Raw genomic sequence first — 27,331 nt, forward strand, 5'->3', positions numbered from 1 at the left:
CAAAGATACAGGTTTATTCACAGTAAAGCTGTCAAATGCAATGTGGGTATAGAACTATACTACAGCATTAAAGTAAATACTTTGTGACTATAATCCAGTATTTCCAAACTCTTTGTATTATTAGATTCTATCCATGCGTCTCCTCCCTGCTTCTGGCGATATCTCTCCCAACCCTGCCTTATTCCTACATGCTCTCGCCCTCGCCTGCCAAATGCAACTTCTACTGGATTTCCCAAAACAAACTGTTTTTAAACACTGACAAGACTGTAACAATGGTATTTGGGACCAAGACTAAATTTGTAAAGCTTCCAGTGACTGAGCTCCAGATTAGAACCAACCTAACCCCTGTCACTAGTTTTAAATACCTGGGCTTATGGTTTGACTCCCACTTAACATTCGGGATGCACATTGATACCCTGACAACCAAGACCTACGCCAAACTAGGGGTACTTTACAGGAACAAATCCTCCCTAAGTCTCCTGGTCAGAAAGCGTATCGCACAGCAGATGCTAATGCCAATTATTGACTATGGAGACATAGTATATGGCTCGGCACCTCAAACCCACCTTAGCAAACTTGACACCCTCTACAATTCAATTTGTCGTTTTGTTCTCCAATGCAACTACAACACACACCACTGCGAAATGCTCAAAGAACTAGATTGGTCAACACTAGAGTCTAGGCGCAAAGTTCACCTTTCCTGTCTTGCCTTTAAATTCTTCATGGGCAAGCTACCCAGCTACCTGAACAAGCTCCTCACCCCTACCACTTGCAGCACCTATACCTGAGATCAGACTCCAAAAGACTGTTCATGGTCCCAAGGCTCAACAAAGTATCCGGACGTTCCTCCTTCTCCTACCGTGCACCCCAAAACTGGTACAACCTACCAGAGACTCTCACATCCACCACCAGTTTAAGTTCTTTCAAATCTAAGGCTGTCTCACATTTTAACCTGGTCTGTAACTATTTCATACGCTCAAAATATATATTTTCTTTAACTGTGCACGCAATGTCTTGTATATAATGTCTGTTCATTTATGTAACTGTACTTGTAACCATGTATTATTTGTTTTACTCTGTGCCCAGGACATACTTGAAAACGAGAGGTAACTCTCAATGTATTACTTCCTGGTAAAATATTTTATAAATAAATAAATAAATAAATAATACTCCTTCTGGTGTCAACCCCTCCAACCTCATACCCATCCCCTGCCACCCTCCCTCCTCTCTCCCTTTCTCCTGTGCCCTTTGGAATGCTCGCTCCCTCTCTAACAAGTTCCTCTCTGTGCATGACTTCTTTCTCTCTCACTCTCTGCTCCTATTTGCTATAACTGAGACCTGGCTCACTCAGTCTGACTCTGCTCTGGAAGCTGCCCTCTCTTATGGTGGCCTTTCATTCTCCCACACTCCGCGCCCTGATGGCAGGGGTGGAGGCATGGGGCTCCTGCTCTCCTCTCTCTGCCATTACCGATCCCTTCCTATTCCTCCCTCTCCTTGCTTTTCCCTCCTTTGAGGCTCACACTGTCCAGATCTTCTCTCCTCTCCCTGTCCCCATGGCAGTCATCTATCGCCCGTCTCACTTTGAATCCTGGCTCTCTTTCTTTCTCTCCTCAGATTCCCCTGTTCGTCTCCTTGGGGACTTCAACTGCCACATTGATGACCCCTCTCTCCCTTAGGCTTCCGGCTTTCTCTCTCTAACCTCTTCTTTTGGCCTTCAACAGTGGACTGCAGCCAGCACCCACAAGGATGGCCACTACTTAGACCTGGTTTTCACTAAAAACGTTTCTCCCTCTGATTTCTCCATTTCCTCTCTCTGACCATCATCTCATCTCATTTTCTCTCTCGCTTCTCCCCTTCGCCATCTGGCCCTTGTTTTTGCAGAAACCTGCGCTCTATTAACCTACCAGTTGATTCCACTTTACGCTCCTCCGTCTCCTCTCAGTTCTGCTACAGACCCTGACAACCTGGTCAGCAACTACAACTCTGCCTTGTCCTCCTCTCTTGATCTACATGCCCCGCTTTCTTCCGTCCTCACCCTTCTAACCCCAGACCCTGGCTAAATTCCCACACGCGCATATTGCGTTCCTCTGAACGCCTAGGGGAGGAAATCTCACACTTTCGCAGACTTCCTCCACTACAAATGTATGCTATCCTGTTTCACCTCTGCCCTCTCTCAGGCTAAACAAGCCTACTTTTCTTCACTAATCAACATGCACAAGTCTAACCCACGCCGACTGTTCTCTGTCTTTGACTCTCTACTCAGACCACCCTCAGCTGCCTCTTCTTCCTCCATATCATCCCAGGACTTTGCTGACTATTTTAAGGAAAAGGTGGAATCCATAAGTCAGAACATCCCCTCTCTTTCCTCCCATCCTACACCTCTTCCTAATTCTCCAACTGCCTTCCTTGACTCTTATTCCGCTGTATCAGAGGAGGATGTCACTGTTGATCTCCTCTTCTCCCTCTACCACTTGCCCTCTTGCCTCCCATCTCCTAAAAGCTCTTTCTCCTACTATAATCCCTACGCTCACACACTCACACACATTTTTAACTCCTTCCTCTACTCTGGTACCTTTCCCTCCTCCAAACATGCAACAGTTATACCATTTCTCAATAACAGCATGCTTGACCCTACCTGTCTTTCTAACTATCGACATGTCTCCGTCTTGCCTTAGACGTCTTAGGCTTAGTCCATAGAGACTGAAGCCGTGCGTATCTGCGCTGAGGCTCAGGGAAAGCGGTGTTTTCCCTGGCCTTAGAGCGCGCGCCGTCTGTGGGCGTGTCTGGGGGCGGGCCAGTGACGTCAACGAGCAGGTTCGCCCTCATTGGGCGAACCGCTCACGTGACCGGCCCTGCGCTCAGGCGAGCACAGAAACTAAAGATTTGGTAAGACACACGCTTCCGCAGGCATGCGGAAGCGTGCGCGAGCCCCTGCTAAAGCCGCTCTCATTGCGGCTGCAGGGGCTCAGTGCCGAGCAGCAGCGCGCCTCAGCACGGGTCAGCGCTGACCATGCCCGAGGCCTTATATTCTCTCGATTGCTCCATTTTCTCAACACATTCTCCCCTAGACCCTCTCCAATCAGACTTCCGCACTGCTCACTCGACTAAAACAGCCCTCCCTAAAATAACTGATGACCTCCATGCTGCCAATGACAGAGGGCATTACACTCTGCTCATATTACTCAACCTCTCTGCAGCATTTGATACTGTGAACCACCCTCTTCTCCTTCACATTCTCCATACTCTTGGTATTCGGAACAAAGCTCTATCCTGGACCTCCTCTTACATCTCCCATCGTACTTTCAGTGTCTCTTCTGCTAACACCTCCTCCTCCTCTATTGATCTCTCTGTGGGGTTACCCCAGGGCTCTGTCCTGGAACCTCTTCCCTATTCTCTATACACACTTCCTCTAGGTGACCTAATATCATCTCTTGGGTTTAAATATCACCTCTATGCTGCCGAGGCACAAATTTACTTTTCAATCCCTGACTGTACACCTGCTGAACAGACCAAAGTTTCTGAATGTCTCCCTGGGATATCCTCCTAGATGGCCCTCTACCGACTTAAACTTAACATGGCAAAAACAGAGCTCCTCATACTTCCTCCCAAACCTGGCCCTACTACCTCCTTCCACATTACTGTTGGAACTACGATCATTCACCCAGTAGCCCAAGCACGCTGCCTTGGGGTCACACTCGACTCCTCTCTCACATTCTCCTCTCACATTCAAAACGTATCTAAAACCTGTCGCTTTTTCCTCCGCAATATTACTAAAAGCCCTTTCCTCTGTTGCTCGACTGCTAAAACTCTGACTCAGACCCTCATTCTCTCCTTTCTCGATTACCGTAACCTCCTGCTGTCCGGCCTTCCTGCCTCTCACCTGTCTCCCCTACAACCTATCCTAAACGCTGCTGCCAGAATCACAACTCTTTCCTCAATCTGTCTCAGCGTCTCCCCTGCTGAAATCCCTCTCCTGACTGCCTATCAAATCCCGCATCTCACACTCAATTCTCCTCCCCACTTGTAAAGCTTTACACTCTTCTGCTCCTCCTTACATCTCAGCCCTAACTTCTCACTATGCACCATCCAGACTCTTGCATTCTTCTCAAGGATGTCTTCTTTCTACCCCCTTTGTATCTAAAGTCCTCTCCCGCCTTAAACCTTTCTCACTGACTGCCCCACACCTCTGGAATGCCCTTCCCCTCCAACTGTCTCTGTATGTTCTTCCTACCTATCAATTAGATTGTAAGCTCTTCGGAGCAGGGACTCCTCTTCCTAAATGTTACTTTTATGTCTGAAGCACTTATTCCCATGATCTGTTATTTGTATTTGTTATTTATATGATTGTCACGTGTATTACTGCTGTGAAGCGCCATGTACATTAATGGCGCTATATAAATAAAGACATACATACACTCGAATGGTGGAAGTTTATGACAAGAGGTACTTTGCAGCATCAATCTGATTTTCATTCTTTCCACAAGCTTGCAGTCCTGGCTACTAAGCATGAAAGACAATGACTGTATATCTAACTGGATAATGGTGTACAGCTTGGATATGCTGAGTGCCAGCTCTCTTCTAGTATGCCCCCAACTGAACATGTTCTAGTATATAGCAAGATATACAAATCACCCAGAAATATTTCCAACCAGTTCATGTTTCATTCACAAAATGAACGAACGAACATGGAACGTATGCCGGCTGTTCCCCGAAATAAAGGTTTGGTACATACCATGCCATTTGCCTTTGTGTACTGTTCCAAAAGATCCCGACCCTATTCGGGTTGACAACATGACTTCACTTGCTTCTATTTCCCAATAGTAACTTGAATCTCTCTGTCCCCGAGACCTCTGCAAAATAATCACGTCAGTCAGTACAGTTTTCCAGTTCCTTCTGTTCACACAAATATAAGCTTTCCAGCTTCATATAGCCAGGTTAGTGACTAGGGCCCAGATACTTTAAGCACCTTAAGACGTAGTCACCAAGTCATGAGTTTTGGCACCCCAGGGCATAACGTGTGGCTCAATCAGTGGCTCAGTTGAAGACTGCACCTGTGCTGAAGCAGGGATATCCATAAAAGCTGGCCTGTTGGTGGCGCTTAAGGACTGAGTTTGACACCCCTGCTTTAACGCAGATTCCTTTTTCGAGCCCACGTTTGGCACAAAGCTTTAGAAAACACTGTGGTAGAGCGGTTTCCATAAGACGCGTCACAGTATCGGATGACGACATACAATCACGACGTTTTGCGGTTCTGGAGGCGTCTTATGGGATAGCAAAGTTTAGTAAAAATAGCCTTGTGCGTATTCTGAAATTATTCTAACATTTCCATTTTAAACAATAGAACAAGAGGTACAGTATATCCAAATGTCATTTTCTAGGCTTTTAAATCAGTTCAAAATATAGTTGCTGTTCCTTCTTGTCAAAGGGTCCACCGGCTTCCAACTATCCACTGGATCCTGGCTGTGCTGGTATTCCCACTGGATCCTGGCTTTGCTGGTATTCCCACTGGAGATCCTGGCTTTGCTGGTATTCCCACTGGATCCTGGCTTTGCTGGTATTCCCTCTGGATCCTGGCTTTGCTGGTATTCCCTCTGGATCCTGGCTGTGCTGGTATTCCCACTGGATCCTGGCTTTGCTGGTATTCCCACTGGAGATCCTGGCTTTGCTGGTATTCCCACTGGATCCTGGCTTTGCTGGTATTCCCACTGGATCCTGGCTTTGCTGGTATTCCCACTGGATCCTGGCTTTGCTGGTATTCCCACTGGATCCTGGCTTTGCTGGTATTCCCACTGGATCCTGGCTTTGCTGGTATTCCCACTGGAGATCCTGGCTTTGCTGGTATTCCCACTGGAGATCCTGGCTTTGCTGGTATTCCCACTGGATCCTGGTTTTGCTGGTATTCCCACTGGAGATCCTGGCTGTGCTGGTATTCCCACTGGATCCTGGCTTTGCTGGTATTCCCACTGGAGATCCTGGCTTTGTTGGTATTCCCACTGGATCCTGGCTTTGCTGGTATTCCCACTGGATCCTGGCTTTGCTGGTATTCCCACTGGATCCTGGCTTTGCTGGTATTCCCACTGGAGACCCTGGCTTTGCTGGTATTCCCACTGGATTTTGGCGACACCTTTCTGGTAACATACAATGTAGCAGGGCCTCAGATTTAGTTAAAAACAAAAAAGGTTTTGCCGCCTGTTTGAATTCACGACAAAAGGTCAGTTGATTTCCTGTATTCTCTACAAATATTTTTAATGAAAGCCACCACTTCCTCTAAAATTAAGTAGATAAAAAAAAAAAAAAAAGCAAATCAGAACATAAAAGGATCAACATTAACTTATTTATAGTATCCCACAAATGGCAGAAAGAAAAAACATTCAACTCCTTACTTACAATTTTATTTTTCTCCTGACTGCTGGAAGTGGGCGCTCGCTCTCGGTGGTTTGGAACTGGCGTTTTAGTTTGAGACCATCCTGTGGGGCTCAGATTATCGGGGCTGCCCGATAATGCCGAGGGGGAAGCTTTGTACACAGAAAAGAAAAAACTGATTACTTGCTGAATCAAGTAAAATAAAATAAAACACGCAGAATTGTACAAATATTCACCTGATTCACTGTGACTTCGTAATGCATCCTGAAACACAGAGAGTTTATTTTTAGGATTGTGTTTTTGTATATTGTAAAGGGCCATTAAAGGCTGAAGATTTCTAATAGTTATATCAGTAGAAGAAGTTGTGAAATCTTTTATTTGACCAATATGCCATTAAGAGAGGTGTTTTAATGCAAAGTTTTAGAAGTGCAAATGCTGCTATCAACTTTCATCAAGATCACAACTAACATGTGCAGCCGTTTCAGAAGCACGTGCAGAATGCCCGTTTTCTTTAATGTTGGCCCAATAAAGTACTACTCACAGACCTTGCGCACACACCGATAAATTGCTCTGTAATACAATTGTTTCAGATTCCACAGATTTCTTATCCCCACAGTATAGTCACAATGCATAATGACAGACTTTATACTTTGTTATATACTGTATGTGTCTCATTGCACTTTGACAAATTGCCTAACAGACGGTTGTTGGATACTCAGGAGGGACAGGACGTCAATTCAATATTGTGACCAGATACTCTTCTGTAATAGGACAGTCACAAAACATATACAAACTATTACAGCAGGTCATTAATATATTAACCACAATTTGGTAACATTAATAATGGCATATGCTAGTGACCTTCAATCTCACTTGTTAAGTATTTGTCTACAGTTGCAGTCTCCTTAACGCTTCCCTCAGCGATTTTGAATACAATTAGATTGAGGCAGTGAATGAATATTCAAAGCATCAGAATGTAAGTGTGCTATATGCAATGCCGATTCACTGGTTACTCCTACAAACATGGTCTTATTTGCAGGAATGATCTGCAAGGTGGTTAGAAATCAGTTAATGGCAAACAAAGGATGCACAAGGTTATACATTCGAGGGGCAGTCCCTTATAGTGAGCAGCAAAGAAAGGAGTTCAATAATATTGGATTCTTTAGCAAGACTCAATCCAACCTTAAAATATGTACCTATTTGTTCATTTTAAAAATAAATATATTCTCCCTGTTGAGCTTTGGCTCATGATTGTCCAGTAATTACTTTATATAAAAGACCAGGAACGTTCGATTAACAATTTGACTGAACATATACGAGTTCAAACAGTCTTATCGCAAAATATTAGAAAGTATCTGGTTACTGCGCAGACTTTAACCATGTTAAATACTCCTACTTCTGACTAAATAAATGTGCCAGTCAGCTACGTTTGACTTATTAAACTGCCATTCGTTCACTTTTAAGGACTGCCCCTTTAAATGTCTAGTATTTTACATCCCACTCATTAATGAACTCTTAAATTAAACCGATTATTCCAATGAGTAGTCCAAACATACTTCGTAATATTGCACTTCTTGAACACACCCCGCTCTATACTTACAATATGCAGGCATGCTCGCTCACGCTTCACATGGTTATAAGTGCATCATCATTTGAACGTCTTTACTCCTCTAACACCTATAAAATCCATTGCATTTCTAGGGAGATTTTCTTGGTGCAACAGTATCTATAGCACAGACCTAGGTAAAATAACTCAAATGTACAACCACACTATAGTACAACCACACTATAGTACAACCACACTACAGGCATACCCCGCTTTAAGGACACTCACTTTAAGTACACTCGCGAGTAAGTACATATCGCCCAATAGTCAAACGGCATCTCACGCATGCGCCTGTCAGCACGTCCTGAACAGCAAAATTGAACTCCCTACCTGTACCGAAGCTGTGCGCAAGCGGGGAGACTATGGAGCCTGTTACAAATGCGTTATTTACATCACTTATCCACGTATATGATGATTGCAGTACAGTACATGCATCGTAAGTGGGAAAAGGGGTGTGTTTCACTTTAAGTACATTTTCACTTTACATACATGCTCCGGTCCCATTGCGCACGTTAATGTGGGGTATGCCTGTATAGTACAACCACACTATAGTACAACCACACTATAGTACAACCACACTATAGTACAACCACACTATAGTACAACCACACTATAGCCCACTATACACGCATCGGTGCAAAGCATTCACCATAACACAAGACCACCCCCCAAAATAAAAGCACAGCCAAAAGGGAAAGAAGCAACAGGCATGAAAAATACCTACTCTTCCCCTCAAACAAAATCGTCTGCACCAGGACCTGGGAGAAGTATTCAGGCAGTTATTCTAGTCCAAGACAATGAAAGATAAGAAGGATAAAGAACAGAGAAAGAGGCAACTACATGTGAAAAACAGAAGGTGAAAAAAGAAATAAAAGAGTAGAAAAATTAAAGGGATGTGTCTAACTAAACTAGGAATGAATACAAGGTTTGTGTGAGATACACACACACACACACACACACACACACACACACACACAAATTGACGATACCGTTCTGTGGCTCACGAAATGCTTTTATGTGTTAGAGCTTTCGAGATACACCTCTCTTCTTCCAGCGGTGTTACAATGAAGGAAGCAAGAAAGGGTTTTACTTAAAAACAGTGTCTCTTGGAATGTATCTGTGACTGAAGCCTGCCCCCCCCCCCCCCCCTGTGCAGTATGCGATTTATGACTTAAGGTGTTAAATGGTCCCTGAATGTTAGTGATGCAAAAGAGTGTGTGTGTGTGTGTGTGTGAATATAAATGTATAGCGCGCCCACAGTGTATATAGTGCTTTACAAAAGGTGTGTGTGGTAGTGTATACCTATGGTGTGGGTAGGTGTAGAAATGTAAGAGGGTATTGCATTACTATTAATGTGTGTAGATACTATGTAGTCCCTTTTGGTATATAGGGATGGAATTACATTGTACATATGTATGTGTAGGAGACAGCTGTGTGTGCATTCATATAGCACAGTTTGTATAGACATGGCCTTTAGCGCTCATGTATCGAGCCTGCATGGCCCGGGTACAAGCAAATCTGAGGGAAACTATTTCTTTTAAAGTAAATATTTCCGAGCGTCCTGCGAGCAACCAGGACTTCCAAAGATAAGTACTGTGAACTTTTTCTTGGAACTCGCACACACACAGACACACAGACACACAGACACACAGACACACAGACACACAGACACACAGACACACAGACACACAGACACACAGACACACAGACACACACCATTTCCCATGTTAGCTGGAGATTCTCCAAGTGAGAAGCAGTAGCATTCCCAAACCACAGCTGGTCAAAGCAAAGCATTGGTCTTCACACTTCTGGCTCATTTTAGCGGTGCCTACGGGTGTCTTCCGAAAACAAGTCCCGACTCCCACATAACTTAAAACAGAAGAGCAATAATGCTACTTGGATTCATTTGTGTAACGGTACTGAAGAAAGGGAAAATTGTGACTGACAAGTGCTAACTTCAGAGAGCAGCACAGAATCACATTATCCCTAAGCAGATGTGCCTGATCAGGTCCTACACAAATGTATTCAAGTAGCAACAAATTAGTCACACAAAAAACTAAATGTCTACAGCTGAGTGTAAAAGGCGAATGTTCTTAAAAGCTGCTGGTATGTGGCATGCACGTGTCCAAGAGACAGAATTAGGAACTGGGTCACCTGCAGGGAGGTCTATGCCAGACATTTCCCCCACCCCAGGAAACCCAAGGGATGGGACAACTGTGACCACAAAAATATCAGGAGGCAACCCTTCTAGTTCCAGGACCAACTATTGCAGCCAAAACCGGGGCTCTCAACCAGTCTTCGACTGAGTCACTTGTGCTGAAGCAGGGAAATCCTGAAAGAATTACCTGTTCTTGGGGTGGGGGGTGGGGGGTGGGAGGGGGTCCTGCAGTAATTAATCAGAAGACAGACTAATCTGCTCCAATAAGGTCCGCTGTGAAAATGTCTTCTAAAAGACACGAGTGTTAAACATGATTTGACAATGTGTGAAGCAGCCACTAACCTTCACTGCAGGGGGTGTTACAATTCGGGATGTGCAACCTTCGCACACGCATTGGTGACTTGGTGCAACCTTCGCACACGCATTTGTGACTTGGTGCAACCTTCGCACACGCATTGGTGACTTGGTGCAACCTTCGCACACGCATTGGTGACTTGGTGCAACCTTCGCACACACATTGGTGACTTGGTGCAACCTTCGCACACGCATTGGTGACTTGGTGCAACCTTCGCACACGCATTGGTGACTTGGTGCAACTTTCGCACACGCATTGGTGACTTGGTGCAACCTTCGCACACGCATTGGTGACTTGGTGCAACCTTCGCACACGCATTGGTGACTTGGTGCAACCTTCGCACACGCATTGGTGACTTGGTGCAACCTTCGCACACGCATTGGTGACTTGCTATTTCACCGTTTCGATTCGAGTTTTCACAGTTTTTCCAAACTCAAGTTTCTTGGAAAGTTCGAACAAACTGTGGACAAGCGAATCAGGGCGGACTCGCCCAGCTGATACAATGCATTCCAGAGCGATGAGATGGCGGGCCCCGGGCACCTCCTGTGCACGCTACCCAAATAATAACATGCCATCCTCCTGTGCACGCTACCCAAATAATAACATGCCATCCTCCTGTGCACGCTACCCAAATAATAACATGCCATGTCACACTCAATGGCTCCATTATATTTCACAGTTTAAAATAGAATTTTTAAACGCAACGTTAATATGATTTAATTAACCGATTAAAAGGGCAATTGCTCCTAGGACCAGAGTGAACCAATTACTAATGTTTGTGGGGACTCATCTGGTAAACCGATGCATAGCTTTCCCCAAATCTGAAACCTACAGGTATTCATTTCATTTTTAAGTGAGACTTGGGAGGGGATAGATTTTCTCTGCCGGCTCCCTTTTGTGCGATGTGCGGTATTCAGCAAGTTCTAGGCTTGTACAACCAGTCCCCTCTCCCCACCTCCACCACCTAGGGGCAGGGACAGAGGCAGGGCCAGAGGCAGGGCAAGGGGCAGGGCAAGGGGCAGGGCAAGGGGCAGGGCAAGGGGCAGGGGCAGGGAGAAGGAGAAGGAAAACACTTGATTGACAAACACTTCCCCATTCAGACGCACTTAAGAAATGAAACTGGGCAATTGTGTGGGATTGCTCCTTGAAAAGAAAAACGTCAAACATTGTCATCAAAAGGATTTTTTTTAAACAAAAATATCCTCCAAGGCCTAAAATCCAGAGTAAAAAATGCAGCATTTGCAACGATATTGGCAGTTTAATGAATATCCAGGTATTATTTAATTGCCTGTATAACTCTGGCAAAACTGGGAAAATTATTAGATTTCCAAATTCAACTTTGTATGTTAACCATGTGAGCAAAAACAGGACCCTCCCCTCTCACCGCACATATGTGTGACAGGTGTTTATAGTGTTACCTTTTTCATTGCAGGATGTCCTTGGAGCGATCCCAGACAACACAGCTTTGAGGAACAATGTTTAAATTATAAGAGAGAGAAGGCAACACTGGTGACCGGGCTGAATTCCCACAGGTGCTGGTTCAGCCCGATTATGTCACATGTTACATTGCGCAGTGAAAGTGATCAGTGGTAACATGGTTTCCTTAGCAGCCTAACAGTTGCATTCTTTTATTAAACCTTGTAACCATGCTGTGTGTGGGCTTCATTGTAACAATGTCGAATTATTAATGTTTGGCTAAACCATTTCACAAAGAAACCCCCCATCTCTGTTAACAGATTGTCAAACTATTTGGTAATTTAAGCTAGCATCACGGTTGTTCAAAACACGTTTGTCTACAGCGTGGACAGACACCACGTAGAAAACATTGTAGTTAAGCAGTCATCTTTACCTCAATGATTCTGCTGTCCACGGGCATCGTTGTACTGACCATGTGGACATTAGGTGTTGAAGTGGACCTCTGCCTCTGAGAAAGGGAACATTCTGAAGATGGATTTGATGTGGTGAAGGTAAAGGCGTGAGGCGTAGAATATCTGTGCTGAGAACTTTTGAAAGGAGAAATAAAAAATAAAGTAATATTTTAACCATTACCAAGTATAAGGGATACGTATCAAGAAGGTGCAATCTGGTCCATAACGCAGTGCAACTGGTTTTCTTTTGCGTCAATCTATGCTGGGGATGTGTATAACGGAGCATCTCACAACTTACTGATCTCGAGCAGAGACTTTAAAGACGCTTTCCACCAGACAGATTTGACGGATTTACAAGTGCGATACATATTATTCAATTACTCAAAACAATTACAGTTTCTCTCCCTTTCCCCTAGAATCCACTCCCCATTTTTTAAACTATTGCAAGTGCAGGAAAGTTGACACAGAATTCCTCGATACATTGATGCAAACAGCCGTAATATGAAAATGATGCTGAAGTGGACTGTTGCCTTCTTTATTTCCCCTATATACGAAAGGGGCTTCTAGAACAGCACTGCTAGGTAAATATGTTATTTTGCAACCCTTGATACATAACAGTATTTGTGAACATCGAGTTGAATTAAAGTATGTGAATGCACGCTTCTTACCGTGTACACACATTATACTGTATATAGCTGCATTAAGGTATGTGAATGCCCGCTTCTTACCGTGTACACACATTATACTGTATATAGCTGCATTAAGGTATGTGAATGCCCGCTTCTTACCGTGTACACACATTATACTGTATATGGCTGCATTAAGCTATGTGAATGCCCGCTTCTTACCGTGTACACACATTATACTGTATATGGCTGCATTTGCTTCAGTTTCCACTAAAGTGCACAACTGACTGCAGTTTAGCATGTTATTTGTTTTATAGAAAAGTAACTAGATATTTATCTAGCTCTAAAATCATGTGGTATTTTTATACATGCAAACACAACTGCAGTAACTAACCCCTTTTACAAAAGCAATTTGCCAAACCACTTCTCTTAATATTTGTTTAAAATAATGCAAACTTTTTTTTTTTTTTTAAAGGAGTTTAATCTTAAAAAAGAGCGAGTGTTTACCTAACAGGAACACGGACAGACTCGCGCATCCGCCTCAAGGTCAGTGAAGGTAATGCAGGCATGCCACCATCGCCAATGTTTGAATTGGGAAATAATCTGCAGGTAAAAGTATCCAGCAATGAATGTTAATAGATTTTGGAGCCCTCCCTAATAAAGCTACGTCTGCAATGAACAATACGTTTGTTAAAACGGATGATGCCAACTTTCGTTGTTTATGTGCGATATCTTGATTTGAGCCCCCACGCTGTATTTACTCGAAGGTGGCAGTACAAACCCACGAGTGCACACTCCTGGGCTAAACCGCATTACATCCCCAATGTGCAGCGTCTGACCAAAGCATGTCATGATGGGTTTTGTATTAGCCCACCCAAGCATTTGTTTGGAAGATTATATTTAGACACGGACCAATACAAATTTACATTCACATGTAACACTGATGACAGAATTACTGAAATGCTTTGAAGATATTGTGACCAAGTACAAACATATATTCTAAATTAGTTAAGCAATAATTAACATTTAAATGTGTGCATACTTCCACCATTGCAATGGTTAAGAAATACTGAATATATAAGGAAGTATTTTCCTCTACACTTTCTACTGCCACACGATGAAAGACGATGGTAATTACTTGGAGGAATGCCCAGCTCACAGCCTTTGCTCATCTCGTGGTGCTATTTCATTTACAATAATAGCTTTGTTTAAAAATAGAATAAACGGGTTGATCCAGATGTTTCCCCGCTGCGGGATTTACTGTTCATCCAATTATAAAAAAGTCAATTCAAAGCTGGATTCTTTTATTTTTTAATAAAAACAGTCCGTCCTGGTTCTGCTATAAGCTCTGTAACGTGGCAATGACCGGATAATTATCCACAAAAGGCAACCAAGATGTAGTCCGTTAAGTGAACATTTATGAACAATATGAAATGAGTCTTAATCACAGTAGTGAACACTTACAATAGCTGCCTGATGTTGCTCCAGTCTACGCACATAGTCGGGACTTTCGTGCTGCAATGTTCATGAAACTTGTAACCACATGTCTGACACCGAAAGCCATTCAATAGGAACTTCTGGCAGATGTCGCAAAAGGCAAGCTTTAGAAAAGTCTTCCGAACCTGGACATTGTTGGAGAAATTGAAGCTTTCAACAAAAAAGGTTTGATATAATGGGGGTTATTTAAAGTGCAATACTGCCAATTAAGCACGACCGCAAGAAGCCGCACATTGGAGTGCAATGGTGCTGATCGGTACTGCCCAATCCTCACCTCTCAAATAGGAGAACACACAAAGTTGTATTTATGCATCTTTTGTTGTGTTGCACACAGCAAGACAAATATATTACACTGATCTAAATAGGACAAATTATGTCTACAGTGATCATGTTATGATCTAAAAACACATTCCCCATTTATGTAAATCTCAGACTTATTTCAGTTTTTTCTCTTGGGTTTCATCCGGAAAGATCTACTGTAAACTATTACTAAGCTGAAACCTTACGTACAAGGCCAAACTTCATGAATAAAATCAATTTGCTAAAGTCACAAAAAGGAGAGTCCCTAATATTATTCAATATATGCCCCTCTGATGTAATTTATTTATAAAATGTTTTACCAGGACGTAATACATTGAGAGTTACCTCTCGTTTTTAAGTCTGTCCTTTGCACAGAGTTCTTATGACAAATACATAGTTACATTAAGTGAGCAGGGTTATACATTATATACAAGACATTGCAAGACCAAGATGCAACGGTGAAAACACTCCGGAATACAGAGACCAGCTGGCACCTTTTCTGATGCGCTATTTCATATATCATTGCTTGGGAGTGCAATGCAAACTTCTCTCTATCTGCATCGTTTTATTACATGCAGAACATGACACCATCGGATCTCCTGCGCTTCTCTATCTTGCTGTAACCCCCTGTTTCTGGGATCAGTACAGGACCATGTGGGTTACATTGCTTTTTAGGGTTTTAACGACAGACGGGTCAATCAGAAGATGGCAGATAGAAGGGCTGCCGCTCACTGGGAAATTGTACCCAATTGTATGACATATATTTGGGACACTGAACACAGTATTTTGTGTTTTTTTTCATAATTTTTCCCCACTGTTTTTGGAGCATAGTTTGTGTTCACTAAGATTAACCTTTTCGGTGATTCTAAACCTAGATTGCCGTTCATCCCACATACGATTTTACTTTAACTTCATTCTATTTCCCTGAAATTGTTCAGACCGTAAGCGAGTTCCAGCGCGCGCTATGTTCTCTCTCAATGTCCTGGTGCAGGGTTCTTAAAACTTCAATGTGGATCACTTCAGTGTTAATAAACAGAGGAATTGCTTCCACTTCGATGCACCCATCAATCTATTTACATCGAAGTATAACATATTGCAAACAACACTGGACCAGTATCAGTAGTAAGAATGCATCGCTGTAAGAGATAGCGTTCTGAAGTGAATTTTGGGGATCACCACGAATCTTCGGGGGCCACTTGTGATCCAGGGATTCTAGCTTGAGAACCACCTTCCGCATAAAATGTTTCAGGTACAGTATATATGCTAACACGGCATGGTCAGGCCGGGACACCACAAATCCAAACAAATAAACAACTTACAAAATTATGTGTTGTGAGCGGAACGTGATCCAAGAAATCCACCTGCAGCTCGGCCCCAATTAGTGAGGCTGCATCTGTATTCCAATCCAAACGCAACTTTCTGCTACACAGTATCAACACAAAGGGGAAAGTGTGGGACGTTAGGAAGATGAAAGATGCAATATTCCGGACAAAGATAACAGTTGGTTACAAAACCTGTAATAGGCTATATAGCGAGAGCAAAAATAGATTTAATAATAGTGTCCACCAGGCGAGTATGTTTGCTGGGGAATAGTCGTGGATATTTCTGGCACAGTGCTGCAATTCTGTACTACTTAAAATAGCAATATACTGTGTATGCATGTGTGTGTATGCATGTGTGTGTATGCATGTGTGTGTATGCATGTGTGTGTATGCATGTGTGTGTATGCATGTGTGTGTATGCATGTGTGTGTATGCATGTGTGTGTATGCATGTGTGTGTATGCATGTTTATGTTTGTGTATGGATAAAGGAATATCTTGTTTACTGGTAGAGATTGTTTTAAAAAAATGACATCCAATTTCTACTCTTCCCCCTTCCCCACAAATCGGCTACCTGAATACAGTGCAGATATCGCCTATTTTACTATCTATATCTGGCTACAGTTCACTCCGATTTAAAATCTATAAAAAAATACCTATGGGGTATATTTAATCACTTATAAATGTGGTCCATCAATATGTTGGACGGACCAAAATTCCAACTTAATTTAAAATTTCTTGAATACAAAAATCCCTGGTGAAGGTGCATGCTGGTGAAGGTGCATGCTGGTGAAGGTGCATGCTGGTGAAGGTGCATGCTGGTGAAGGCGCATGCTGATACCGAAACGCCGGATGTTACACCTTGACTTTTTGAAGGTCATTAAATGACCTTTTTTGCCATGTTTTGATTTTGTTCTTATTTTTTGGTGTGCTCGACTCCTTTTTGCTCTTCAGTACTAAAGAAACATGATAAATGGGCTCCAAAATCATGGAGTACAAACACTTCAGTTTGTCAAAATAGATGCCCAAGTGGTTTAATAATTATGGGACGAATATGGGCTCTCTCTTCTCTTGGGAGGGGACAGATTGAAAACCCTTTGCAAGAATCATATTGGATTTTTAAGATGGGCACTTTAACACCAGGTGGTTTGAATGAAATGGTTGATGAGCACTATTGTGTAAAACTGCTTTCACTTTTCATGTCACATCGTTACTTTAGGTATTTGCAATGTATTATAAATATGACTATTGTATGTAAGTACAGTACCTCCTCTTTTACATTAGAATTGTATATGTAGCTTGTTTTTTTGCTAGAAAATTATATACATATACTAGACACACAGAGGGAGGATGTTTATCCCTAAGAGGACACGCAGCTGCCTTTGGCAATATAACAAAAAATATATAAATATAATATAAATATAATATAAAAAATAATAATATATGCTTGTTCACATACATTCCAAGTCTGCCGATTACCTACTTGGTACACACCTAAATGTATGTTTTATTGATATATGTTTAAATAGCATATTTGTGAAGGGCACTACTAGAAAGTCATTGTTATTGTATGTGCTGGCTGAGACACAGAAAAGTTTCACAAATCCCACAGGGTTCGGTTGCATAACCCGTCTCCACCCACAGAAAACAAAATCTGATTACCTCAACACGAAAACAAAAATACCAGGACGTAAAACTGTAGGCTCCGACACAAACCCTATAAGGTGCAGCCTCACAAACTCCTACTACTCATTTCTACTTTAGCAGCCTCCTTAATATTCTGTTTCCTGTTTGATCACACAACTCCCTGCAGTGCTTTTTCATTCATTTTAATACTTCGGTAAAAATATTATGAGCCTCTTAAGAACTTACAAGGGCGGTCAGCGTTAAAACTGACATCTGACCTAATAAAAACCCCTGATCATGGCTACTACACAACGCTACATATATCCTAGAAGCAGAACTTGCTTAACAAATAAGTGTATTTTGGAGTAAATAAATTATAGACACCATGGCAGGTGATATAGAGATCTGAACTTATCACTACAAATAAATGCTTGCCTAAAAAGCACTGCTCTACTAGAATAAACCACATAAGTCACATGTATGTGCGTTATTTCCCATAGAAAGCAATGGCATGCTAGCCACAATTTAATGTAAATAGAACTTGGACATGTAGGATATTGAAATACGGCTGCTGTGTGTTAATTGCAGTTATCCCACTGTTTCATGTAATAAAACAGATAAGTGGAACTGCTGATTTAACAATCACCTCTGTAGGCAATGTCTTTCTTTACCAAGGACTGAAAGACAAAACATACCATAGAGACCAATAGCAACAAGAAACCCCAAGGTCAGATCATGTGATAAAAATAAACTGCTGCTGAAAGACCAATAAGAGCTATAAATTCCTGGTCCCCTTATCAGCGCACGCGGTTAATAGGAGTAATTATAGGGTCATCCTCAGATACTAGCAGCTCTGAAAGGAAATTCGAGAGTTTACGAGCATTATTCGCACAGTAATATCAGAAAATTAACTGATCAGATTTCCGACCTGTAGCACACGTGCTCTTGTTTGATTTGAATCCAGCAGCTACTCCCCACTCAGACAGCCCTGGGCGCCACGCCTTGACCCGGTCACGACAAACAACTCCACATGCCACAGGCAGACATCACTCACAACTGCTGGGCCCCAGAAACCCCCACAAACCTGGCTCCCACCCCCATACTGCCGGCCCCCCAGGGGGAAAGTTGGCGTGAGATGGAGAGCATCGGGTTATTAACCAAAGCCCATTGGATAGCCGCCATAGCACAGGGGTGACATGCGCGGTGACCTGCAGGGTAGGGCCGAGCATGAAGGGGCCTGGCTAATGGAGCAGGAGACAAGGAAATGAAGCACAGGGAAGTCGGGGGAATAAATCCCTCAGGAGAGTGCATTACATGGCCATTAATGCCTGGGTGGGTTAAAGGCTTCAACATCAACTCCTTCACACTGGGCGTTAATAAGAAGGTAATGCCCTGTCCTTCAGGGTTTATGACTCAAATATTAGAACATACTACAAAACTAAAATAAAAAGCAAAATAAAATTAATTCAGATTCTTACCCCTTTGGTTCCTGATGAAGTCGAAAAACTGCACAGCATTCTGGCTGGAGACCTCGAACTTTTAGCGCTTTCATAAGGCAATCATGTAGGCTCATCCCATTCCGTACATTAACCTGAAAGGGGGATGTTAAAAGGTGATAATGTGCAGTGTGGGCTATAGATTTTTTTATAAGCAGGCAAACGGCGGAGCATGGTTTTGCATTAGCCAAATTATTTGTAGAATCCCCTTGCTGTGCATCTCTGATATATCATGGTCTCAAAGGGGCAGTTCTTCCGAGGACGAAAGGTAAGACAGAGGAGTGTTTAAATGTAGTAAACTGGCACCTTAAAAAGGAAAAATATATTAACAAGTATTTTAAAATCATTTTATAAACTTCAAATTTCCAATAGCGAATGTCTTTTGGTGATCATACTGTTTTGTCAGTCCACGAAGCCACAGGTAAATTGTTCTTTTAGTTTTGTTCTTTGTTAGTAACGTAACAATGCCTTTATTAGTGAAACATATCAGTGCAAGTCACGGCTAAGCTCGAATTCAGCGGCCTGGAGAAAAGCATTAATTTCCCACAAAATACAAAGTGTCAATTTTAGGGTGACTGAACCCTTCTCTCCTCCACCCAAGGCGGGTTGTTCCGGGTGTCAGGATATGTTACCTGCAACTATCTGATTGCACGCAACGCTTTCACATCCCCAGATTGGGGTAAAACATACAAGCTGAAACAAGACGCATGCATTATCACATTTGTGCTATACATTATTAAAAACTTCGGTTTAACTCGCATGGGAAAGACAGAACGTCAACTGAAGGGATCTTTGGCTGCGCGTTCCTGTTTGCACCACTTCTAGAGAGGAGGCATCTGACCAAGTACAACAAATTCCCAGAGAGGGGGCCTCTCGAACTGTAAGACTGTTGGCAGACTGTTCCAGAGAATGGAAGCAGCGTGGCTAAAAGCTCGGCTACAAAGGAAGTCAGGGAGATTCTGGGAACTGTTAGGAGTCCTCCATGTGCAGATCAAAGTGAGAGGGTAGGAGTGTAGGGAACTAGAAGCCCTCTCAGATAGCTGGGACCCGGGGCATGTCAGGCTTCGAATGTGAACAAGCCAATCTTGAAATAAATTTGCCATTTTACAGGCAGCCAGTGCAGAGAACTGAAAACAGCCTTGTGGAGTCAGATCTCAGAGGATAAGTGCTGCATGTGGTCGGGGTGAGGAGCTTGTTCAGATAGGCGGGGAGCTGGCTCAGAAAGTATTTGAAAAATTAACTTTGCGCATAGACTTCAGTGATGGCCAATCTAGTTATTTGAGTATATTTGCAGTGATGTGAGCTGTAGTTACATTGGAGGACAACGCGGCATATTGAGTTGTAGAGGGTGTCTAGTAAATGGCATTAAAATCTACCAGAGGTGGTAAATATCAATAAAGTAATGGTAAAAAAATGCTTGGGATTGACTCAAGGCGATAATTTTAAACGTTTTGCAAGCATGTATTATATGTACCATATACAGCGGATAGAAGGTTTCTGCACCACTTAGGATTTTCACATATTTCAAACCTAAAATGTTATTAGATTGTAATCTAAGTCCTAATAATAGATACAGATAATCTGATCAAACAAATGACAAAAAAAACATGATACTTTTTCAACATTTATTTATCCACAAATGATTCAACATTCAATATCCATGTGTGAGAAAGTATGTAACGTGTGAGAAAGTATGTAACTATGTAACGTGTGTGAGAAAGTATGTAACGTGTGAGAAAGTATGTAACTATGTAACGTGTGAGAAAGTATGTAACTATGTAACGTGTGAGAAAGTATGTAACTATGTAACGTGTGTGAGAAAGTATGTAACTATGTAACGTGTGTGAGAAAGTATGTAACGTGTGAGAAAGTATGTAACTATGTAACGTGTGAGAAAGTATGTAACCCTTTAGATCCAGTACCTGGTGGCGCCCCCTTGAGCAGCAATTACTTCAACTGCGCGTTTCCTGTAGCTGCCGGTCAGTCACTCACATCGGGTTGAGGAATTTTAGCCCATTCCTCCTTACAGAACTGCTTCAACTCAGTGACATTTGGGGGTTTCCTTACATGGACAGCTCGCTTCAGGTCCTGCCACATCATTTCGATGGGGTTTAGGGCTGAACTTTGATTAGGCAATTCTAAAAATGCGGAATTTCTTCTTCTGCAGCCATTCTTTTGTAGATCTGCTTGTATGTTTAGGATAATTGTCCTGCTGCATGACCCACTTTCGCTTCAGCTCACGGACGTATAGCCGGACATTCTCCTCTAGAATCTACTGATACAATGCAGAATTCATGACTGTCTCAATGATGGCAAGCCATCCAGGTCCTGAGGCAGCAAAGCAGCCCCAAACCATCACACTCCCACCACCATGCTTGACGGCTGGGATGAGGTTCCTCTGTTCAAATGCAGTGTTTCGTTTTTGCCAAACATAACGTTTCTCATTGAGGCCAAAAAGTTCCACCTTTCACTCGTCTGTCCAGAGAACATTGTTCCAGAAGTCTTGTGGATCATCTATGTGCTCTTTGGCAGACTTCAGGCGGGCAACAGTGGTTTCCTCTGGGCTATCCTTCCATGAACACCATTCTTTTTCAGTCTTTTTCTGATAGTTGAATCATGAACACTCACATTAGCCAAGGAGCGAGTGACCTGCAGATCCTTGGATGTTACTCTGGGGTTCTTTGTGACTTCCTGGATGATTTGCCAGTTTGTTCTTGGAGAGGTTTGGTAGGACAGTCGCTCCTGGGTAGAGTGACTGTGTTCTTGAACTGTCCAACAATGAATTGGTGGAGCCCCAAATCCTTAGAAATGCTTTTATAACCCTTTCTAGACTAATGAGCATCAACAACTGCTTTTCTGAGGTCCTCAAGAGTTTTTTTGATCGTGGCATGATGTTTCCACACATTTGTTTGGTGAAGCTAAAACTAACAAAGTTTTGTGTTCTTTATATAGGGTGGGCCTTCCAAATTCGTGAAAATCTACCTAATTATTTAAACACCTGATTCGAATGATCCCCTTCAATTTAGCTGATCAAACCAGGGTTTCACATACTTTTCCACATATCCAAACTCTTAATTACTCATTGATGTATGAATTAGACAAACATTGTGTTTCAAAAGACATGAAATTGGTTATAATAAACCCCATTGGATATTTAAGAAAATACTGGTTTTGATTCAAGAAGGTTATCAGGGAAAAAAACTATTGAATTTCCTTAAATCATTGGGATTCACAAACTTTCTCGCCACTGTATATTTACGTTAATTTAACTTCCATGTGAGATTTAGTGTAAGAAACGCTCCTGTGCTCCTGCTAATTTCACACTAGTTGCTTGGGCTGCCGAGTACAAGGGGTACAAGGGGTACAAGGGGTACAAAACCCTTTGCGGTTGGACCTGCAGGCCGCCAGTTTAAGAGCCCTAGACTAGAATTTGCATCAGACAAAAATAGACAGGTTGAGAAATTGGAGATGACGCAACTGACTGTTAAGAAAGACATTTTGTAAACAGCCTCACCACAACAGCACGGTAACCTGTGCAATTCCCTTTTATTGGGAAGTAACGTAGCCTAGCATCAAAAATATACACAGCTGATTTCTAAATTGTGATGTACTCATTACCAAATGATGAAAATGCAAGTAAAACCGGCTCTCTTTATAAAAAGAACATTTAAAAAAAAAAAAAATGTAGGTTGTACCGACACGGATTCATTCTGACCCAGGATTTAGAAATACTGGCTTATTCAATAAAGTGTGATAGCGCAGAGTCAGCGCCAATGTGCGGAAAGTCCCATCGACTTCAATGGTCCATTCTTTAATGAATAAGACCCATAGACGCTTTAAGTCCCTGACATCATAACACCTATACATCGAGAATTCAGAATAACGGCTACCTACTACGGCTGCGCTTATAGTGCCTAGCAACGTCGCTCCAAATCAAATACATTGACTCCGTCGCAAGCGCTTATAGTAAGTGCGACGGCAATGGAGCGGCAAAAAAATTTGAAGCCGGGCAAATTTGATTTTTTAGAGACAGACACCACATGTGACTGTCTCTAAACCAGAGACTGCAGCCCCGCCCCCTTTCGTGACGTCGCTGGCGACAGTCGCAGAAAATCTAATTATAACTTTTGCGGGTGGCGACGGGTGACGTCATCGGTCGCGTCGCCAGCACTATAAGCGCGGCCTAATGTTGTGGCACTGCGGTTTCCATTACCACAGAAATGTATTTGTTTTTGTGCCATCCCACTTATTAACAAAGGCGGCTAAAAAATGGTTATTTTTTTTACAGAAAATAATTTGTGGGACTTAAAACGACTGAACATTATCACTTTAAGGGTTAACTCAACCGTGTTCAAACTTCCACAATGTTGGTTCCATGGTAATGTGGTCCCCAATACAGCAAACATCCCTCTAGATTAATCTCCTTTTTACCCACAGCTCATCTAAATAGAAGTAGTCACTCCTCTTCCACTCCAAGCCTCCGTTATAACCCAAAAGCTCATGAGATTCCTAGGTCACCAAGGTCATAGAGGTGTCGGCTGTCGTGCCATTTGTGCAAGACCCCACAAGGCAGGAGAGGCAGTAAAGTGTATTATATGCAACCATAAAATCAGAATATATACGATACATACTACTTATGTTCTGGAACGGAGAAAGAATGATGTAATGATAACACCACTGCAGCAATCCTACTAGAAAACATGTGGATGGGGACTGGCACCTTAAGGGCCAGTTGTGAGACTGGGACTTAGAACAAAATATGGATGAGTTCCAATTGGTAAACGTGTGCCTCAATATTTGAACTCAGCAGGCAAGTCAGCAAGCATAATTAATAAAACAATGAAAGGTGTGTTCAATTATACATTCTAGCTGCAGTTAATTGTATACATAATTGACTTGATAAAGGTGAAACATTCTTAAAATCATAATGGCATTCAAATAAAAGTTGGATCACCATTATGTGACGGGTGTATAATGGTAAGAACCATCTACAGAAAAATGTGGTGGAGCAAGTGTGACCAGCTAGTAAGCCAATGAGCGTACAGATACACATGCCATGATGACCAGGCATTACTGCACCAAGACTGCTCATTTTGTATTACATACCGGGATAATCCCCGACCTGTGCATGAACGTCACCAAAATAATGCAGCTTATGAAAGGGAGTTAACAACAATCAAAAGAAACTTAAACAATTAAGAGAATGGTCAACTGTGGTCATGCATTAAAAGGGTATAACACGAGTATAACAGAACCCTTTCCCAAATCACTATTCTGAGGGATGTATCTCATCACTAAAGTGAAAACATGACTATAACTCCTGTTACAGTTTATTAGCTCAGAAACAAACAGAGCAGGAAAATCAGTATCAAAGAAAAAAAGGAATGTGTTATTCAGATTGTGTCCTCAAACAGAAGAGGGCCAAGTTATCAGAGTATAGTAAATAACACTGCATAGTTAAATGGAAATCAACTAAACAGATTATATTGCCTAGCTCCTCGGAGCAAAAGATGTAACCCCAAAGACTAAGAGCACCATTAACCCCTTATCTCGGAGAGAGGCTTGCCACCCATGGCTGTTATCTGTTGCTGGCAGTGCTGAAGTTAACCTTTCGGCTACGTCAAGTTTTTACCATGAAACACTTTTTTGGTCAAGAACAAAAGGCATAGGACATGAATCACTGCAGAAATAGGTCGTGCTGGTCGTGCTGCTTAAACAATAATAAATGAACACAGATACTAAACATGTTGCTTACCACTGTTCTCTGTTTGTTAGGCAAGTAAACGCGAATTGTACTACTCGTCTTGGAGGTATCCGCCAGTTTGCCATCATCCGATGCCCGGCGTTGGTAGCCAAACTGCTGAACAATTGTGGGAGACATGCAACTAGGTCCATCAAATACAGAGTCCTTGAATCCAAAACCATTACTGATTGTCTTCCAAGCTCCTTGAATGTGCTCCATTGACAACTTGTATTGCACAGAAAACTAAAGTAGAGGGGGGAAAAAAAACACCCATTAGAACGAACCTTCAAATTCAGACAGTAACCACCAGTGACGGAAAAATGGGAGGATTCTCCCTCCACTCCTAGGAGCATTGTTCCAAAGCGGCTGCGATCATAGCAAAGTTATCAGAAATGGAGGCAATTATTGAAAGCCCTGCGCAAAGATAAGAGAATTCCGTGTTTTTAATTAATGTCAAGTTAACATGTACATGAGAATTGTGGCTGTAACGCAAACTAAAATACACTTAGCAACATATTTATATTTTACCATCACACAATATGAGAGAACACACACACACACACACACACACCCACACACACCCACACACACACACCCACACACACCCACACACACCACACACACCACACACCCCTTCTAAATGTTGAGAAGAAATCCTCAAACCAACACTTGCCAGTCTATGGTGCGCCTAATTATTTTGCTCCCACATCTTCTGTGATTGTCCCTACTGAACTGCAGGTGGATTAGAAAAGGTGCACGTTCTCTAAGAATTATTATTTTTTTAAATAGCCCTTTCTTGCAGCAAACAGCACGCCTCATCTGATGAAAGACTAACTTCCTTATCGACAACATCTCCATATAAACATTTTAAGGTACAATATCTAGCTGACATTTAATGTTACGCTTTTATATAAATTTATTCAATTCTCTGACAACTGATCTGCTCCATCAGAAAACAGACCTATTTTTAACATGTAAATTAAATGAAAGGTTAAGGAAGGGGGCTCAACTTTAGTCCTCAATCCCCCCCAACAGGTCAGGTTTTCAGGATATCACAGCTGCAGCACATGTGGCTCAATCAGTCCCTGCTTCAGCACAGGTAGCTCAATCTTCAACCAAGCCTCGGATTGAGCGACCTGTGCTGAAGCCGAGATCCCGAAAGCCTGACCTGTAAGGGGGGCTTGAGGACTGTAGTTGAGCCCCTGAGTTAGGGCATCAATTTGAAAATGCCTTGTTTAAAACTTGGCCATCTAGTTGATTCAAATTCCCATGTAAAATGTCACACCAGATACTGGGATGTTGCACATGTCTAACTAACTCTACTGCAAGTTACGTGGTTACTATGGTGGCCAAAATTACTTATTCAAATATAATCCTTAAAGTATTACATCTTGGATAACATTTTGGAAGCGGTGAATGTTGAAATAAATTTTCAGGAAACATTTTTGTGGTACAATTCTGCCCACGTCTAGGTGCGGCATACTACCCAGGACGGGGTTTGTGAATCGGGAGGAGTGCCATTTCCCGTATTAAAGCGGGCTGGCTTACGTTTGCAAGGAGGGAAATTGTATGCAAAGAGAGTAGTTTGTGTAGCAACCCTCCCTGGCATTGCAATGCTTCACTTCAGTGTTTGTGTTATCGGGTAACGTTTTCAGCAAGTAGATGGAATTGCCTGCTGGTTATAATGTTACTCATGCTTTGTCTCGCTACGAGATGAACCTTTTTTCCTCTGGCTTAATTTGCAAAATAAACCACCATAAAGATACATCAAGAGGGCAGACTAGCGGTTAGTCTGCTCATGGTTTATAACTTGAGCCACTACATACTCTAAAGTTGATCCCTTGAGTAATTTGGAAAATACAATGTACATACAACAAAGAGTAACATTCCTACAGCAAAGTCACAAAGCCGATCCCTCTCCTTATTTCAAACCTTTTCTAATGCGCAACTCACCAAGACACTCGGTGCTAGAGCGCGTGTAGGAACTCAGGGAGAACACACATCCCAGACCTACCGAAAACATATAGGGGAACGACAAGGAAGACCAACAAAGGGCAGAAAACACGAATGGGAGCAGGAAAGATGGCTGCCAAGGTCTGTTTGCCAAGCTTGGTTTAAAAAGGAAGGGTGTTAATTATTTTCTGAATGGAAGCAAAGCTTCCTGATTTCTTAAAGCAGCAGGGAGCCAATTCCACAGTCTTGGGGCAGTTCTTGATGACGCTCTCCCACCAGCTAAAGGCTGGGGCCATGGTGCCGCAGACCGCGCGCTGAGCAAACAGTCTGCCTTAAGGCAGTGTTCGCGTCCATGCGGAGTGCGGGCGGAAGCTGCCGTGCTTTGCGCAAGAAAACAGTTCAAACTGATTCCTTGGCGCG

General features: G+C 42.5%; 1 protein-coding gene across 7 annotated transcripts in view; it reads right to left on the reverse strand.

Annotated features, from left to right (window-relative positions):
- RAF1 (Raf-1 proto-oncogene, serine/threonine kinase) overlaps positions 1 to 27,331 on the reverse strand; it is a 111,553-nt gene that overhangs the window by 29,714 nt on the left and 54,508 nt on the right. For 2 of the 7 annotated variants that reach the window (XM_075574963.1, XM_075574962.1), the window contains exons 2-11: positions 24,971 to 25,201; positions 19,198 to 19,310; positions 16,093 to 16,195; positions 14,441 to 14,598; positions 13,484 to 13,579; positions 12,332 to 12,485; positions 8,694 to 8,753; positions 6,600 to 6,627; positions 6,388 to 6,515; positions 4,733 to 4,850 (exon numbers count right to left, since the gene is read on the reverse strand). In XM_075574963.1, coding sequence (XP_075431078.1) covers positions 4,733 to 4,850; positions 6,388 to 6,515; positions 6,600 to 6,627; positions 8,694 to 8,753; positions 12,332 to 12,485; positions 13,484 to 13,579; positions 14,441 to 14,598; positions 16,093 to 16,195; positions 19,198 to 19,310; positions 24,971 to 25,177 — 1,165 coding nt within the window. In that variant the 5' untranslated portion in view covers positions 25,178 to 25,201. Of the gene's footprint in view, positions 1 to 4,732; positions 4,851 to 6,387; positions 6,516 to 6,599; positions 6,628 to 8,693; positions 8,754 to 12,331; positions 12,486 to 13,483; positions 13,580 to 14,440; positions 14,599 to 16,092; positions 16,196 to 19,197; positions 19,311 to 24,970; positions 25,202 to 27,331 lie in introns of those variants that run through there. The other 5 variants (XM_075574957.1, XM_075574960.1, XM_075574961.1 and 2 more) reach the window with 5 other exon arrangements.

This window comes from Ascaphus truei, chromosome 17, assembly GCF_040206685.1.
Source record: "Ascaphus truei isolate aAscTru1 chromosome 17, aAscTru1.hap1, whole genome shotgun sequence".
NCBI classification, from domain to species: domain Eukaryota; kingdom Metazoa; phylum Chordata; class Amphibia; order Anura; family Ascaphidae; genus Ascaphus; species Ascaphus truei.